Source organism: Asterias amurensis, chromosome 14, assembly GCF_032118995.1.
Source record: "Asterias amurensis chromosome 14, ASM3211899v1".
NCBI classification, from domain to species: domain Eukaryota; kingdom Metazoa; phylum Echinodermata; class Asteroidea; order Forcipulatida; family Asteriidae; genus Asterias; species Asterias amurensis.
Window position 1 is genome coordinate 17,022,302 of NC_092661.1, and position 19,933 is coordinate 17,042,234.

The window sequence follows — 19,933 nt, forward strand, 5'->3', positions numbered from 1 at the left end:
CGAGATACAGCAATAAAACAAGCAATGGCCGAGGGCTAATATTAAATCGAAACTTAAATATAAGACACTACAAAGACAAATCTGGCGTAAATTACAAACGGTGAAATAACTAACACATTAATAAACTTACATCATTGCCGGGAGAGACTCAGAAACTAGGTCCGTGCACATGGTAAATCGGTATTCTGGGGCGTTCACTGGTATTCTGGTATAAACATTACATAAACCAACAATAAATATACAGGAAAACAACGGGGGACTTACGAGAAATAACTCCAAGCAATATAATAAATACAGGCTAAAGCAGCAAGAAAATGAATAACACGTCAAATTAACTCCAGAGACTATAAGCCGTAAAAAAGGGGGACCGATTGAGTTGGCTAAAACGCCGATAAATAACTATTAGGAAAATGAGAAAACATAAGGGAAGTTTTTACTGTGAAGGTTAAAATAAAGATATTTATGCATAAGGGAAATAAATGCTAGAAATAACAGTTGTAAACAGAATAAGGTTACTTACGGGAGATGGCTACGGGAAATTACATGACTGAGAAGAACTAAAAATATACTCGAACAGAACACAACGGAATCAGGAACAGAAATGACTTGGAAATACAGGCACCCAGGAATATGTATACAAAATAGGGGCTTGCCACACCTTAAATGAAATTCCTTAGATGCCCGCAGGCGATTGGCTGTGGCCACTGAACTATGAGTTTATGCAAACAAGGATAAACTGATAAACGTAAGAGAAACGTACAAATTACAAAAACAATATAACACATCACCGGTGGGAGATGACACTCCCCCCTTATTAATGAATTACATTCTAATTATTAATACCAAATAATTATAATCGAAGGACCGCTTGTGCGACCTCAAACATACACATAAACATTAGTGCCAAAGGCACGACACCACACTCGCAAACTCCATAACAGACAATCAAAAATAGCAAAATTCTGAGTAATCGTAACCAGAACAATAAGAAAAAATGTCTATAGCAAAAGCCGGAGACGGGATAGATCAATACTGTAATTATTAACAAGATAATTAATCACCAGAGGGAAGTTTATTAGCGGATTCCAACAAGACTAACTTGCTTATTGGACGTACGAACTCGGAAGTACGGGTTTTGACTTTAACTGACCTAATCAAACCGTCCCTACCACTAGTGACACCGCTGACTAATGCTAAAGGCCACAAACTCCTCGGAGTCATTTCGTCCATTAGCATTACCAAATCACCGATAGCCAAATTGTTTGTTACATCAAACCACTTGGAACGCCTCTGCAGCTCTGGTAAATAGAGTTTGAGCCATTTACGCCAAAATTGGTCAGCAAGATGCTGCACATGTTTCCAGCGCCTGCGAAGAGCATCCGCAGAGTCAAACTTTCCCGGTGGTATACTCGCACCATGCCTCAAAAGTAACAAATGATTAGGTGTAAGTGGGGCGGGGTCACATGGGTCGTCACTGAGCTTGGTCAATGGACGCCCATTGACAATGCATTCTATTTCACAAAACAGAGTTTCCAAGATTTCATCTGTAAGTCTGACTGCTCTGGGGAGGATAGCTACCATTACTCTCTTAATCACAGCAATCAAGCGCTCCCAAGCTCCCCCCATGTGGGATGCAGTAGGAGGGTTGAAGTGCCACACTATATTTTCTTTAACAGCATAAGCGTCTACACATTTACGAGAGATACTTTCATTACTCTTCCTTAATTCGGACTCTCCTCCTACTAAATTAGTACCATTATCAGAAAATACTACCTCTGGATAACCTCTACGTGCGACAAAACGCCTAAACCCATTTAGAAAGAAATCTGTGTCTAATGAATCTAACTTCTCCACATGAACAGCCCTAGTAATTAAACAGGTGAAAAGGCAGCCGTACCGTTTAATTTCTGATCTACCATACTTAACGTGAAATGGACCAAATACATCAATGCCAATGTTAGAAAATGGCGGTTTGTTCGCCTCAATACGCTCTATAGGGAGGTTAGCCATGAGTTGCGCGCAGGGTTTGGAGTAAAGACGTTTGCATGTGACGCATGCCCTAATCATCTTCTTGATAAGGGGTCTTGCTCTTACTACCCAGAAATGCTTTCTGATGATACCCAAGACCCATTCAACTCCGACGTGGGCAACACCATGAACATCCTTCACAATGGCACCAGAAATGACATGTCTTCCCGAGATTATGCAGGGATGTTTACCCGTGACGTCACATTCCTTCAACCTACCACCTACGCACAATAAACCATGATTATCCAAAACTGGATTGAGCGTTCTGATTGTACTGGACGTTTTGACGACCTTTCCTTGCTTCAATCTCTCCAACTCTGACCCAAAAGTTAGCTGTTGGCTCTTACGAAGAAGAATAATCTCAGCGTCTCTGACTTCTTGCACTGACAACCTACTTGTAGGCTTACGCCCTCTAAGGACCTTATTAAACATCAACCACCAAGCCAGAGCCCTCTTCATTTTGTACCATGACGAGTAATGGTGCATTATGACACACAGCGGATCATCTAATACACTACCATCTCTAGACCTTACTGGAGGGGCTTCACCGACGACTGCCTCGCACACAATGACAGATTGGATTTTCTTCACCTCTGGATCATCACCCGACAAGATGGCTGGCTTATTTTGAGGGGAAACCCAATCACTCTTGTACTGATGCAACTTCTGCGGACCATTCCACCATAACTCTGCATCCCATCTGAAAAGAGACGAAGCTCTGGTGACTAAATCTGCAGGATTGACCTTAGTCTCGATGTAGAACCACTGTTTGGGATCGCTGAGCTCTCTAATTAGGCTAACTCTGTTACCTACAAAGACATTAAATCTTCTACTATCATTCTGGATATATTTAAGCACAATTTCTGAATCTGTCCAGAAATACGACTGACTGAAATCAAGATCCAACTCACGACTCAACAAAGCGTCTACTTTAACTGCCAAAACCGCTGCTTGAAGTTCTAAGCGTGGTATGGTACATAACTTGAGCGGGGCGACTTTGTTCTTACTCATTATCAGCTGAACATGGACCATACCCAATCTATTTATGCAGCGAATATAACTACAACAACCATAACCCTGTGAACTAGCGTCAGCAAAATGATGAAGTTCAAACACGGCGTCATCTAATTCGCATGGTTTAATGCAACGAGGGATCCTCAACTGTCTCACGGAATACAAAGATTGCACCCAGCCATTCCAATCCTTCTCAAGGTCTGATGGTAATCTCTCGTCCCAAGACAACTTACGAGCAGTCGCCTCTTGTAAGAGCAGCTTCCCTGCGAGCACTGCTGGACCCAACAACCCGAGTGGGTCGAAAATAGATGAGACTATGCTGAGCATCTTTCTTTTGGTCATCGAGTCGCTCTGGATATGCTGTACATCGAAGAAGAATTCGTCAGGGGAAAGTTGCCATTTTATTCCCAACACTCTACCTTCAGACTGAATGCCCAACTCGCGCACTTCCTTAGCCCTGCATTCTACTGATACCTCGGTCAAAAGCTCCTCTTTATTAACAACAAATTTTGTCAGATTAAACCCCCCTCTTGCCAGGATCTTAGGGGTTTCTGTGATGATGGTTTTGGCGTGACATCTAGAATCGACCGAACTTAGACAATCGTCAACATAAAAAGACTTATCTACCGTATTCTTGACCAGGGGATCCACACCGGGGGCATCAAGAATAGTCCGCCGTAGCGCGTATGTCGAGCTTGATGCGCACCATACCCCACCAAACAGATGTGACGTCATTCGACAGCACTTCAGTTGACCATCAACGTACCACAGGAACCGTAGAGCATCTCTGTCCTTCACTGGAATGCTGACTTGGTTGTACATGGCCTCGATGTCTGCCTGAATCGCAATGCTGTGCTGACGGAATCTCAATAAGACAGGGAGGAGTTTATTAATTAAATCTGGGCCTTGTAAACAACGTTCATTCAGCGATCTACCCTTGAACTTACTAGCACAATCAAATACAACCCTGAGCTTATCTGGTTTCTTGTCTGACACTACAGCATGGTGAGGAAGATACCAAATCCTCTCAGGACTAAACAACTCGCTGTCTGGAACCCTCTCAGCATACCTGTTATCCATGAGTTTACTTATCTCAGCATCATATCTATCATAAAGATTGTCATTAATAAGTCTTCTACGCAAGGACTCTAACCTGGACTTAGCAACGACAAAGTTGTTGGGAAGAGGTTCTGATCTATCTTTCCATGGGATGGGGAGCTCATAATGACCACTAACCTTCCTACACTCACGGTCCCACAAGGCCATAACTAGTTTATCATCAGGAGACCACGACAACTGTTCTAAACCTTCATTCTCAATTTTCCACAGACGGGACACATCATCATCTACTGATGAATTAGACACAAAATTACAAATAACTTTACGACTAGGCACATTTACCGGGGACTGTCCGTTTAAACACCATCCAAACAGAGTACGGACAGCGAAGGGCTGTCCTGATCTACCTCGTCTCACATCTAAGGGAACAAGCGCCTCGGCGTTATCTTGACCAATTAGCAAATCAACTGATAAGTTATTGCACTGATAAGCTGACTTTAAATCAATCCCATGAAGATGGGCATGCGATGAAACGTCAATGCCTGCGTTCCTGACAGGTATCTCATCAACTACATACACTACGGCTAAGTCTAGACTCTCACCTGCCTCTGAGGAAACCGACAAACTAACAACCTCACACTGCTGTATACCGGACTTATTCAAAGTACTAAGATCAACGTTCAGGGTTTTACCTGTAATTCCTAGCTGTCTTACTAAGGCACGGGAACAAAACGTACTGCTCGATCCACTATCTAATAAGGCAAATACTTTACGCTGTCTGTCTGCAATGACCTGAACTATGGGCATGTAGGTTGCCTTATCAGCAAATACACCGGCATTAGATACCTTTACATTACTACTAGGCATGTCATAACCATGATGGATGTACATTGTGTGTTTCTGACCACACCCACTAACTCCACACACAGATCGCTTCCCACAATTATCAGTATTATGAAATGGGAGGAGGCAGTTATGACATAACTTATGATTAATTACAACCTGCAATCTATCTCTAGGATTCATCTGTTTGAACTTTCCACAATTCCACAAACGATGTCTCTGACTACATAACACACATGGCTGTTCAGGTTTAGCATAAGCAAAATTCTTAACTTGATCATCTCGCTCACTTGGCCGTGTACCCATTCCCGAATCATACCCAGATAAAGACGTGGAAAAGTGAGAGGACGAAGCCTTGTACTGACTTCTCGCGCTATCTGCCTGCTTGGGTTGACTAATGCCATACACTGGGTCGTTCACTTCTGTGGCAACCAAGTCTATGAATTGAACAAGCTCCTTAAATACAGGATAATTACCACTGTTGTGCTTAGATTTGAACACCAACTTTCTCCACCTCGACTGAATGTAATTCGGGAATCTACTGATTATTTCTAATATGACTGACTGAGTGTTAACTTCTTGTAAAGTCTCCAACTGATTAAGAACAAGAAAAGCATTACTCATATCATCAGCAAATTGTTGAATATCTTGGGGGATCTAACTGGTCTACCCGATTTCAAATCTCGTACAAGACGCTCTGTAACCAGATGAGGGTTACCAAAACGACTAAATAATATTGAACGAGCCTGATAATACCCAGTTTCGCCTCCTATTAACTGGCAACCTCTAATCGCCTCCTTGGCGGGGCCTGAAGTGTATTGCATGAGCCGGGACAACTTAAGGTCAGAGTCTTGACATATTTTGTCTACATTAACATCAAATGCCCTAATGAACTGATGGAAATGCAATGGATTACCACTAAAATTCTCTAACTCTACTCTAGGGAGATTAAGCAAACGCAATAGTTCATTACGAGATAAATCTGAGTCATCGGCAGTAATTTCAGTTTTAACCTGTGTGGATTTACAATACACTTTAAATGAATTCAACGAAGAGATATACTCCTTCTGTTCATCATAAAAATAAGCCTCACTTTCATCTATATCTTCATCTTGAGTGAATTTCTCATTGTAGGCATCGTGGGCCGATTTAAACTTTCTGAACAACTCTTTAAGTTTGATAATTTCGTCGCCAATACCATCAGTGTCATCTTCGGCTATACATTGCTTAATTAAATTAATTTCTTTAGTTACCGCCCTCTTGGCTGTCGTCCTTGCCGTCTTCAGGTGCGCCATAGTTGGGCGACTAACCGCCGGTGATGTCGACGATGGCGCCGAAACTGTGCTGGTGACCACGATAGCAGCTGTTGATGGCCGGGGGCAGGAGGGCGACTTCGGTTGACGACGATGGATGAGAGGGTGACGGTTTTACGGCTCTGATTTTCACTGTCACATGCACGGTACAAAATTGGAGACGGCGGAGACCTTTGGACGAGTTTTTCCCATTTATTTACACTCGGTGTATATTATTACACAGGTGAAACTATAAATAACAAATACATAAATAGCTTATTAAATGACACGAAAAATGCACATTATTAAACAATTAAGGGAAGGGGACAAAGGTGAACCGTATCAGTCTAACAAAAACAACTTTAAATGCAGAACGAGATACAGCAATAAAACAAGCAATGGCCGAGGGCTAATATTAAATCGAAACTTAAATATAAGACACTACAAAGACAAATCTGGCGTAAATTACAAACGGTGAAATAACTAACACATTAATAATTTACATCATTGCCGGGAGAGACTCAGAAACTAGGTCCGTGCACATGGTAAATCGGTATTCTGGGGCGTTCACTGGTATTCTGGTATAAACATTACATAAACCAACAATAAATAATATACAGGAAAACAACGGGGGACTTACGAGAAATAACTCCAAGCAATATAATAAATACAGGCTAAAGCAGCAAGAAAATGAATAACACGTCAAATTAACTCCAGAGACTATAAGCCGTAAAAAAGGGGGACCGATTGAGTTGGCTAAAACGCCGATAAATAACTATTAGGAAAATGAGAAAACATAAGGGAAGTTTTTACTGTGAAGGTTAAAATAAAGATATTTATGCATAAGGGAAATAAATGCTAGAAATAACAGTTGTAAACAGAATAAGGTTACTTACGGGAGATGGCTACGGGAAATTACATGACTGAGAAGAACTAAAAATATACTCGAACAGAACACAACGGAATCAGGAACAGAAATGACTTGGAAATACAGGCACCCAGGAATATGTATACAAAATAGGGGCTTGCCACACCTTAAATGAAATTCCTTAGATGCCCGCAGGCGATTGGCTGTGGCCACTGAACTATGAGTTTATGCAAACAAGGATAAACTGATAAACGTAAGAGAAACGTACAAATTACAAAAACAATATAAACACATCACCGGTGGGAGATGACACACTCTACTTGTGATTGTTTTAAGTTTATTTTTGTTCTTACATTAATTTCACCACTGTACTAGTGAGTTGCAGGAAATCTATCCTTCTTAAAGTCCGAAAAGTGCTCAAAATGTAATAGTTTTTATGTAGGGTTTTGTAAATTTTGTACTTTACTGCCCTTTAGTTATTATGTGATTGTTTATAACATTTTGTTTATGTTTTTACCATTGTTATGTGACCAGTTCAGCTCCCGCTGCGATCATTTTGTAAGTATAATGTACAAATAAATAAATGAAACCACGCAGATGAGACCGTGAAAAGGGCGGGGGGGGGGCAAGGATTCCCAGGCAGGGGTTTGATTTAGTTTCTTTGCCCAACCAGCCTATCCTAATGTTATTGAAAAATAAAACATATTTTCGGTGTATGTCCTATTACTTTCTGGTGTTATTAGCAAACATTTAAAACGACTGCAAGCCAACAAAAACAAATGCAAAGCCGAAAATTAATCTGCAGATTTTGGTTGTCCAAAAATACTTTTCAAGAGGCTGAGAGTCAGATATGCAGCCTGCCGTAACGGAAGCACGCCCTCATGCGGCATGGAAATTGGGTTAACGTTTCACCGAACTGTGGATCAAAAGCCAAATCATAGAACTATGAGACGAAGTATGGTTGGGCCGTTCATAACTACAGTCAGACCGCGCTAGCCATACTTGGGTAAATCCCAACTATAGTTGGGCTAATATTTGTATTTGGGAAGAACATTTCTACACCAGCTGGTCCATGTTTACACTCTTCACCGGGCTTGCTTGTGGTGTCAAATTCTACACGGACGGTGATCAAGTTCATGTGTAAAGTGTCTGATTTCCTCGACATTTCATTTCCAAAGGTACATATACAGGTATTAAATTTGACATTCTTTGACAGCAAGTCATGTGATTAATATATGAATAATGAAGTGTTTATGTATGAAATTGCGTTCATTATTACATTAAAAAAGGCACTGCAATTCTATTATGCAATACCCAATCATGCAAGGGCAATGCTACAATACAATTACAACATGAATTATCATGAAAGAAGCAAGTTGTGTACATTTTGCATGAGTGTAAAACTGACTGGGTCACTCAATCAATGAGTCAAAGTGGTTGTTTTTAACCATGGATGTAGTCTAAACTATCCAGGTAGAGTGCCTGAACTAACCAGGGCCATGCGAGGGCCATGCGAGGGCTAGCTTGGCCCACGGTTGTTTTGACAATATTGCACATGCTTTGCATTAAAGCGTTCAGGGCTTCAGACGAGAGGACGGAGGCCAAAGCTGAATCCAAAGCCGAATCCGTGCTTTTGAAAAGGGCTAAAGTTAAGTAATTAAAAGTTTACTGTCTGAGTGTCTGATAAATCAATGAGGCAAACACTGTATGTAGCCTCTTTACATTATTTTGAAGAATTAAAATATTGTAACTTTTTCCTACTCTACAGTTTTCGGACATAAAGTCTACAACATATTTTGGCTGGTTCCAAGCAATGATGCGAGTCAAGATGGTCCTCAAATCATTGCTAAACTGCTTTGTAAACTTCGTGTTTGGTTTTATGTCCCTCATCATCAACGGCGACCGTCCACTGGCTAGAATACCACCGGTTAAAAACCCCATCATCTTTGAGAGTGCGTCTAGTCTTGCCAGGAAGATCCGTTCACGCCAAGTAAGGCAAAATAAAAATGAAGATAAATTGTTTAAAAAGCAGAGAAAAACATTGGAAAATGTTTTTTAAAAAGTAAACAAGTTTTAGTATCAGGTAGAACCCATTTCTTTTCTTTTCAATTATATATTATTTTTGGCATTGCATGTGGATTGGTATTCAGTTCCTATCAGGGCCCAATTCATAGACCAGCTTAAAAGCACCAAAAGAAGAAAGCACAATAAAATGTTGCTTACCAGAATAAGGTTTATCCAAACTACTATATCTTGTTACCTGCTCATTTCTGCTTAGCAGAAAAGTTGTAAGAAATATTTTCTGCTAAAGCAGCTTTATGGCCCTGGGCTCAAATTTATACTGTGGCTTAAAGCAGAAAATGCTACCTAAAAGTATTCTGTTTTAAGCAAGAATAAACAGAATACGAGTCACAGATTGTACAAGTGACATGGTGGTTTGGCTGGTAAACAAAAAGATAGGCGATGTGACCTATGTTTACATTCAAATCGCCCTCTGTTGACAAAACACTGTACACGTCATGTTTCGCCGGGCAAAAAGACGCGTAGTCATGGTAAGATTGTGTGTACTTTCTAGCTGGCTGCCAAAACACAAAGGTTTTGCCCGCGCGAATCATGTTATGGTTTTAGAGTGACGTCAGAGAGGTCACATCATCCATACTTGGCAACGCAATTCATAATACCATCATCAGGATGGTCCTTTAAATACTTGATCTATCTTCCCTACCAAGAATTTCAAAGTCACTGTATTTTAGTCATTTTTTTTGACCGGTCTTGAAATGTTTGCAATTGTGTTAAACTTTGCAGGCATTAAACTAACCCAAGGTACCTACAGCAATTGTCGTGGTGCCCTGTGCTCTTGCCGTGATGCCCTTCTTTGCAAAGTTCCACTACAAATTGACATTTTCCTCATACTGTGCCCGTTCAAGCATGAAATTCAATGCCTGTTTATAATTTTTTTCCAGCTGAAATGTCAAGTTGTCGTTGAAGCTTACATCCAAAGAATCAAGGAAGTCAATGACCTTCTGAATGCTGTGGTGTCGTATCGTTTCAACGAGGCTCTAGACGAGGCCGAACACATTGATGAGATGTTAGACAGCGGGGATGTTCCTGATCGCTACTCAGAGAAGAACGCCCCCTTCTTGGGAGTACCCCTGACTGTCAAGGAGGCATTCTCTGTTATCGGTTAGTATCATTTTGCCAAGCAGGTAGTCGCGACTAGTTTTTAGTTGTGGCAGCACGATCAACCACGTAGTTGAAAAACGGTAGTCGCAACTTGACTAAGTATTCAATAATTGCGACTGTGACACTAGACGCACTAGTCCCCCAGGCTTACTTTAAACCACTCTGCCATGACACCCTATTATCCACCCATGCCACCTTTCAGTAGTTTGGATGATTCAGGAGGGTCTGTAGCTAAATACACAAAGACTGTAGGGTTAGCCTGCAATCAGAAATTGTATGAATGAAAACTCCGTCTCTGTTATTTTTATCATGAGTGTAGATCAGCCGAACACCAGCGGCCTTGTGAACCGTAAAGGTCTAATGTCAGATCGTGATGCTCCAATAGTGGCCAATCTACGCCGTGCTGGATGCGTCATTCTGGGCGTCACCAATGTCAGCGAGCTTTGCATGTGGTATGAGTCGGCAAACTTTGTGTACGGCCGGACAAACAATCCGTACGATGTCAGGAGGATTGTGGGAGGAAGCTCAGGTGTGTTTTCATTTCATTTAATTTCATTCACCAATACTGGTTCTGAAGCCAAGGTCTCTCTGAAAAGCAAATCTAAAAGCACAGGGGTGGATTTCACAAAGAGTTAAGACTAGTCTTATCTCGAGTTGGGTCGAGCTACTCGTCATAACTTACATGTAGGATAAGCGTAATATATTTAATATCTTCTAGGACTAGTCCTAAGTTAGGACTAGTCCTAAGTTAGGACTTGTCCGAAGTTCTTTGTGAAATCGACCCCTGGACACGTTTGGTAATGTTGTTCTTCTGAGATTGATTGGTTTTATGTTTCACTTGCAGGAGGAGAAGGATGCATTCTGGGAGGAGCAGGGTCAGTGATTGGTGTCGGGTCAGACATAGGGGGCAGTATTCGCATGCCTGCTTTCTTCAACGGTGTGTTTGGCCATAAGCCAAGTCCAGGTACTGTTAAATTGTTCCATAGAACCTTTTACAACCAACGCTATAAGCCTTTTTGAGGTAAGGCGGACGTGATACACACGGCGACTGATGCCACACTCACCATGTTGGTGGTCAATCGGTTTACGTGTAAACGCCGCTTTGCCTAAAAATGCGCACTTCACTGAATAAGACACATTCTATTTTTATGGTCAATACACACAAATTTACCCAAACCTTATAGTGTTGTAGCATTGTGTCCGCCATATCTCAAAAAGGCTTATGGCTTCAATTCAACAACATTTATTTCCAAATTCCTCAATAAATATAAATACAAGGTTAACAAAGTGATACAAGAATTTTAGGAATTGGGGAACAGCCAAGTAAGCACAGCTTGTGTTGGTGAGTGAACATACAAAAACAATCACAATAGAGTTAATACAGACAGAGCAGACAAAGCACAAAGCACATGACCAACAAAGACCTGGAATAACAAAACACACATCATTCCATTGGTTTGGTCCTAGGTACGGGTGTGTCCTAGGACAAGCCTGTCCCGGCCGCGACCGGCATAATCCGAGTCCCCACTGAACTCCACGGTCGGCCATAATATGGGAGTCTTTTGACTCCCATAAATGGCCGACTGTGTTATTGGACGAGGTAAAAAGAAAACCACGCAATTTCGAAGCATACTTGTGTAGATCATTGTATTCTACTTTTACATCATCTTTCTAACCATATGCATTTTATAACAAACGGTCACAAAACGCTTTTCAAAGACCAACTCGACCGATCCAAGGCAACGTGTTCCTTTAACACTAGCCCGGCGTACATTTTCTTGTAAAAACTGTCAGGGGCTAGTACACACTGCATCTCAGCAAGCCCTGTGGGCTACTTAAAGCTGTTAAACATACTTAACTCACAGCTCACCATTAAAGGCAGGGTATGGTATACTTGTGGTAATTACTCCAAAGGTTAATTATGACCATAACAACTCACTTGGTAAAGAGCACTTGAGAGAGTTGATATTATAAAACATTGTTACATACATTGTTTTAACAAATCATGTTTAACATTTAAGCTACTAAAACTTCCTAGTGGAAAGTAAGAAACGCACAGTTAACTAGCCCGGTGGGCTGCTTGTTAAAAATCTTAAGTGAATGGCCTGTGCACTGTTTTCAATATTAGGTACTGACAGAGACTAGTTCAGAGCTGTAATTTGTAAAAATGGAAAACCCAAAATGACACAGCAAAAGATGATGTCATTTGTGAGGAATATTTACCAATATTTCTTCTCCACCTTTGGATTGTGCATAGATTCAAATAATAAATTTGAATATTCATGATCATGTCTAGGTGTGGTCCTGAACTCCAGGTACAGGACCCATGTGTCACTTTGCCATTGTCCTCGAGCACATAAAACGGAAAACCCCAAATGACGCTGTTATTTAGTAGGAATATTAAAATCTCTTTTCGCCTTTGGAATGCATAGATGAGAATAATAAATTTGAATATTCATGATCGTGTCTAGGTGTGGTCCTGAACTCTGGACAGTTCCCCACAGCAGGCAAGGAGCGCGACTGCATGCTGGGTACAGGACCAATGTGTCGCTTTGCCATTGACCTTGAGCCCATGCTACGTATTATGGCGGGTAACTACGGCCTATCCAAACTCAAACTGGACAATCCTGTTGACCTGAGAAACCTGAGATATTTCAGCATAGGGGACGACGTTCGGCTGAACTTGGTCTCGGCTCTGGATCCAGAGCTCAAGAAAGCCCAAGAACAGGTAATTTTTTTTTTTTTTACTAAATTGAATTGATTGAAATGGTTTGTTGAAGATCATTTATGATGACCACAGCAAGAGGGCTGATACAATTCGAGGCTACGGTACATCAAATAAAATTGATGAATAAAAATAAAAAACAAATGAGAGAATTGTATAAACCAGATTATTCAGAAAACAAAAAGGGGGAGAAAAGGATTAACGATTCATGCACATGGTGTCACTGCAAACCTTACTTAAAAATTATGCTTACCAGACAAAATAACATGCGACTGAGATCCTGCATGATTTGGCTCAGCAGAAAAATGTTAAGCACTATTTTTTGGCATAGGCAGCTCTATGACATTTGGCCGAGTTCATATGGTTTTTAAAAAAACCCACACTGATTATTGACAAGAAAAACAAACATCCAACTCCACCAAGTTTGAGCGGGACAACTGGTTGATGTTAAGGTTGAAGAAGTTGAAACTTGATTTTCACTTGATGTCCTGAAACATAGCAGTACCCTGTATAGTTCAGGGTTTTTTTTCAACGACCTATCACAACCCTGATAGTCTTGAAGTAGGCTGATTTAAGCGATCTAGGACACTGCCAGTTAAAAAATACCCTCCCTTGTTTACGACTAGGTCCGGACATACTTGGAGACGTCACTTGGGGTCACCGTCCAGCGTATCCAGCTTCACCGGTTGAAGTACTCTCTCGACATGTGGTTCAGCTTGATGTCCAACATCGACAACGAGTCCTTCGTCAATCTCATGGGTAACAACGGACCTAAAGTCTACCCCTTCTGGGAAGGCGTGAAGCGAGCATTTGGGATGTCCACTCATACCGTGCCGGCGATCATGCTCGGCATGATCGAAGGACTGGATAAACTCATGCCGGAGCGAACCAAACGCCTCTTGGAGAAGCTCCAGAGATTCAGGGAGGAGATCGAGAACATCCTCGGGGAGGACGGGGTACTCATCTGTCCCTCTCACCCTAAGCTTGCACCCTTCCACAACGCCCCCTTCCTGTACCCGTTTAACTTCGCCTATACTGCTGCCTTTAACATACTGAGCTTACCCGCCACGCAGGTACCGCTGGGCTTGAGCGCCCAGGGGCTCCCACTGGGTATACAGGTTGCTGCCAATAAGTACAACGACCATTTGACGTTGGCGGTCGCTAGAGAGTTAGAGAAGGGGTTCGGTGGGTGGACGGCTCCAGTGGGAATGGGTCTGCACCATGAGACTATAGAGCAAAGCAGGGCTTAAAAAACACACAGTCCTCTAGAAATCAAACTAGAAGGGGTTGGTCTTCAGACTGACTGATGTTCACAGTTTCAGCTCATCAAGTAAGATTGCGAAAAAGCAGTGGTTGTCATGCATGTTGTGTTTCACTAATAGGATTATAACCCTCCTACTATTTGACCATTTAATATCAACCGCAGCGGTTATGAAAAGATAAACTATGTCAAGTTGCAATATGATATCATGTGGCGAATGCATCTACACAGTACACAGTCAACCCTACTACGGTTTGACCATTCAATAGTATGTGGGTTAATTCACTAAACACATAAAGATTCTTCATAGTTGATTCATCTTTCAGGGTGGTCGGTGTTTAAAAATAAATAGACATCCCCCCCACATATTCACATATCCCGCATAGTTCAGGGCAGAGAGTGGAAAACTAAGCACATGTACATGCCTACTGTATACCAATTATACGCTTCCTTTAAACTGATTGAGGGCGCTGTAGTGAGCTTGTGACGCCGTGTATGTATTATCAGCGCCATATCAGCTCTTTGTGCAGCTGTAATGTATATGTAAATTGCCCAAGTTTCCAAAAATTGTCGTGACTCTGAATTTGTGAAGGATAATTTTACAAATTATGTATTAGATAATTCCATGCTGGTAAACGTGCAGTGACGTTAGCTGTCAATAGCGAGGTTTAGCTACACGTTACGCGAGCAAAACATGAACGTGAACGTCAACAAATGGTGTTGTCACTTTGGGCTTATTGCATGCTCACTTATCATTCGCGCCCATGTTACGTGCACCTGACATGACAAATGGTAACTTCTATGCTAAAAACGTGAGATTGTACCGACACAATTTTCTGACGTTCTCGTTCACGCGTAATGTGCAGCCTAACCTCCCTAATATCTGTGTTTTGATTGGTCTAAAGTGATGTGGGTCCAGCTGCCAAACATCAACTTGGACCAATCAAAACACAGATACGCAAAGCTGATGACACTGTACACTTGTCCAATGAAATCATTGTATGAAAATACCAATACCAATCTGTAAAACCAATACCTATAACTATAATTGCTTCTCTCCACCCAGAGGTAAATGGGTACCTGTGAGGGCAGATATGGTTCTTGTGAATAGTTTAGCCGAGTAGTGCATATATTGCGCACAAGCTGTATACTCCCCAGGGAGCTGAGATGGTTTAAGGAATGACTTAAGGCCCAGTGACCAGGGGTATCGGTTATAATGTCGTTAAAACACCCCTCGGGCGTGAAAAGCGCTATATAAAAACGGTCCATTATTATTATTACTCGTCTTTATCCCTGGGGTTGACAGGGGACCAGTCTAATGAACAGTTAATACTCATGGTGTTTTGAGCCCTCTGTTGGTAGAGCAGAGCAAGTGTTTTACTCAGGGTTTTTTTTTTAAGAAGAAATTGAAGAGGGGCAATTTTTAAAATAAGTTATTTTATGTAATTTTCGTATGCTTTGAACATGTTGAACAAAAACTCAGTACTAATCGTCACATTGTCTTAGTGTGACCTTATAAGGAACAGTAACTGTTTTTTTTTTTATTTTAACTGGGTGAAATTAGGCTGCATGTATGACGGGTTTTACTTCTTCTTCCTTGTAAAAGTGCAGCCTTCAAATGGTTGAAGATGTACGCACTGTGTGTGAGCGCATGTGTTGACTTATGACTTGTGGGGTGTCATGGCTGAGCGGTTAAGCAGTTAAGAGCGCCGGATTCAAGCTCTGGTGTCTGATCAGTGTGGATTCGAAACCGAGTCAGGACACTTGTGTCCTTGAGCAAGACACTTAACCATAAGCTTCTCTCCACCCAGGGGTAAATGGGTACCTGTGAGGGCAGAGATGGTTCTTGTGATTGATTTAGCTGAGTAGCGCATATTTGTTGCACAATGCTGTATTCTCCCCAGGGAGATGAGATGGTTTAAGGAATGATTTAAGGCCCAGTGACCAGGGGTAATATTAATGTGAAGCGCTTTGGGACGCCCTTCGGGCGTGAGAAGTGCTATATAAACTAACAATTATAATTATTATTATTAAACTTAAACCAATCACACATTACATTGTGTGTGAGCCATTATTAATGTAATCACAGTATATGCTGTTCATATTGCTTAACAAAATCAAATTAAAAATGTATTCATTTTCCAGTTAATTGTCAAATGATTGACAGGAAGGTTTTCAGTGTGTAATGAAAATACACTTTTCAAGAAGGGTTTGCGGTAACACCATGTGGAAATGTCTTTTTCAATCTCTTTTTGAGTAGTGTTGGATCTGAAAAGGAACTGGTGGTTAACGAATCAGTGTTTCAATCAGTATGCTCTGATCGTCTTCATTATGTATGTGCAATCAATGAACAAAATAATGTACTGTTGTATTTAGATAGTCATTTCTAGTGTTTTAGCCAAAAAGTACAATATTTAAGGGTATTTTTATGAGTATTGTTGATGAAGATTCAGGTTTAGTGCTTTGATGAATTCTAAAATGTATTTAAAACGCACAAACGTAATTTTTAAATGTAAGATCAACTTATAATGTTTTTCTTGACCACTGTGGTAACAGTCTTATGTAAGCATACAAACTTGCTATGCACAAAAATTCATGCTTAGCTGAAACAGCAAAGTGTCACCTGCTGCCGATTTCACGAAACGCCAGGATTAATCCTATCTTGAGTAACTCGTCCCAACTTAGGATGGGTTCAATGCGTCCTAACCTCTATGGATACGGAACTTAACTCATCCTAAAGTGCTAAGATTAATCCTAAGTTAGGAAGAGTTTGGTGAAATCGACGGCTAGGCCCAATTTCATGACCCTGCTCACCTTCAGCAAAGAATTGGCGATTGCGGAAGCAGGGAAGCAGTATTTTCTGCTTTACAGCGTTATGAAATTGTGCCCAGGTGATGATCGCTGTTTCAGCTAAGCGAGTATTTCTGTGCTTAGCAAGTTTGTGTGCTTACATACATATATATGTAAAATTTTGCTGAGATGATTTATTTTTAACAACGCTGTGTCGGCCGTTACTATGTCTGAATTTTGAGCTATTTTTTTAAAAAGCTGTTGGTGGAGAGTTTATTAGGTATCTACAGGGGTATAAATGGGTTTCTGCGAGGGTGGAGGTTGATAATTGTGCATGAAAAAGCCTTTAGAGCACCACGGCAGCTCAGGCTGTGTACTCCCTAGGGAGCTGAGAAAGATTAAAGGAATGTTATTGGCCCAATGACCAGGTCACTTAATGTAAAGCGCATTGAGACGGTTATTGTGAAATGTGCTATATTATAAGAATTTAATACTATTATTATGTAAGAAAAGTATATGTTGGCTTTGGACAACTTCTCAATGAGCCTATGGTAATATGCATGTACACTGTATTGTCTTTTATTGTATTTGTCTGTACCCAGACTGTAGTATTCAAAGCAGTTATTTTATTTCAGAATAAAAGTTGCCCCCAAAATGGGAGACTTTGGAACACTAGGTGGCAGCAGACTTACAAGGTAAATTTCTGATGTAGTTCCGAGTATGCGCACAATAACAGTGGATTTACTTGGTAAAGTCTGCTGCCACCTAGCATCCTAAAAGTCCCCTATTAATGGCTTTGGACATTGCTATCGGCTTGTTGTCATAGCCAAAGTCATTTGATTCATATGGGGCCTATATTATATATTTAAATTGCTCATCACTTTGCTTAAAGGCATTGACACCTTTGGTAATTAATCAAAATATTTTATACATGTATACTAGCTCAAAAACTAACTTGGTAATTTTAATGTAAAATAGTGTGAAAAATGACTCCCTTTGAAGTTAAATAGTTTATTAAAAAAAGAGGTAATTTCTCACTAAAATATTTGAATCTGAGAAAGACTTCAGGCCTCGGTGAAGCGTTTCTCAGACATCTGAAATCACACACTTTTGCAACAAGGGTGTTTTTCATTCACTGTTACTCTTGCGACTTTAGCCAAAATGTTCACAGGTTTGTTATGTTATGCATCTATGTTGTAATACGTAACACCATGGAGGTACAGATGGCACCAAGTGAGAATACTAGTCTTTGACAATTACCAAAGGTGTCCAGTGCCTTTAGAGAGCGAACATCTTATTTTGCATTCTCAGGTGTGTTTTTCCAGGTTGATTTCCAGTCCTTGTACTTTATAAGCCATATCTTACATATTGTGGCGATAGGTTTTTTAAGAGATTTCAATTGAGGAGTAATGCTGTATGCTTTGAACTACACGTGTTGTGTGAGGACGCCCTCAAGTGTCGATCTCTGAATGGAATAATTTAAGAAGAAATAAAATAATCAAAATGCTTCTGAAGAAATGTTTCTGTCAGTTTTGTTAGAATTGTTTTCATGTGACCAGATATGATATGCATCCCATCCTGCTTATAAGTCTGATTTCACAGTTGAGCAGATTTGCCTAATTATGACAACTGGGGTCGATTTCACAAAGAGTTAGGACTAGTCCTAACTTAGGACTAGTCCTAGGAGATATACAAATTGCATGATTTAAAAGAACCATGACTCTATTTAGGTTTTCTTAAAAAACAAAATCACATCATATCCAGAAGTTAATAGACATAGTCTACTTCTTCATGGAGGTTGAGCTACAGCGACTTGTTAAAGGCAGTGGACACTATTGGTAATTACTCAAAATAATTATCATCACAAAATCTTTCTTTATTACCAGTAATGGGGAGAGGTTGATAGTATAAAACATTGTGAGAAACATCTCCCTCTGAAGTGAAGTAGTTTTCGAGAAAGAAGTAATTTTCCACGAATTTGATTTCGAGACCTCATGTTTAGAACTTGAGGTCTCGAAATCAAGCATCCACAACTTCCACAACCGATTGAGCTCAAATTTTCACAGGTTTGTTATTTTGTACATTAAGTGAGAAGACTGGTCTTTGACAATTACCAATCGTGTCCACTGGCTTTAACACAAAGGCAGTGCCATACATCTTGAAATTTCAAAAGAGTCAAAGTACAAGACTCTATCTACATGTAGGTATCCTAAAAAAATCACATCACGATCCAGAAGAAAGTTAACCATTCTATATAGCTGTGAGCACATTGACAGAATTTGACGAGTGGTTTTATGCTAAAACACAAAAGTAGTGCTATACATCTTCAAATGCCAAAGAATCAAATAACCAGGACTCTATTTAGGTATCAAAAACACATCATATCCAGAAGTTAATAGATATATCGTAGATGAGCACGTTTACTAATTATTAGTGGTAACACAAAAGTAGTGCTATACATCTTGAAATGCCGAAGAATCAAATAACCAGGACTCTATTTAGGAATCCAAAACACATCATATCCAGAAGTTAATAGATATATCGTAGATGAGCACGTTATAGTGGTAACACAAAAGTAGTGCTGTACATCTTGAAATGCCGAAGAATCAAATAACCAGGACTCTATTTAGGTATCCAAAACACATCATTTAGAAGTTAATAGATATCATAGATGAGCACGTTTACTAATTATTAGTGGTATTACACAAAGGTAGTGCTATACATCTTGTTATGTCAAAAAAGGTCAAAGAACAGGATTCTATTTATGTATCCTCAGTCTAATGGAATAACATCATATCCAGAAGTACGACTTCTTCATAGTTGAGCACTTTTTACTAATTATACGAGTTGTTAACACAAAGGTAGTGCTA

The 19,933-nt window shown here is 40.4% G+C and overlaps 2 protein-coding genes across 3 annotated transcripts; one reads left to right on the forward strand and one right to left on the reverse strand.

The window, feature by feature from the left end:
• Positions 1-126: 126 nt before the first annotated feature.
• LOC139947420 (uncharacterized) lies at positions 127-6,239 on the reverse strand. The gene is made up of 4 exons (XM_071945323.1): positions 5,691-6,239; positions 1,151-5,538; positions 659-709; positions 127-205 (listed from the first exon to the last, which is right to left on the reverse strand). The coding sequence occupies exons 1-4, from the start codon at positions 6,237-6,239 to the stop codon at positions 127-129; spliced, it is 5,067 nt and encodes a 1,688-aa protein (XP_071801424.1).
• A 1,945-nt stretch (positions 6,240-8,184) lies between these two features.
• Positions 8,185-18,545, forward strand: LOC139947455 (fatty-acid amide hydrolase 2-like). 2 transcript variants are annotated; one of them, XM_071945364.1, is made up of 7 exons: positions 8,185-8,294; positions 8,873-9,094; positions 10,068-10,287; positions 10,607-10,816; positions 11,132-11,251; positions 12,759-13,015; positions 13,639-18,545. In XM_071945364.1, the coding sequence occupies exons 1-7, from the start codon at positions 8,241-8,243 to the stop codon at positions 14,260-14,262; spliced, it is 1,707 nt and encodes a 568-aa protein (XP_071801465.1). In that variant the 5' UTR covers positions 8,185-8,240; the 3' UTR covers positions 14,263-18,545. The 2 variants fall into 2 exon arrangements, with proteins under 2 accessions (XP_071801465.1, XP_071801466.1); XM_071945365.1 differs by having other exon boundaries at positions 8,185-8,282.
• Positions 18,546-19,933: the final 1,388 nt, after the last annotated feature.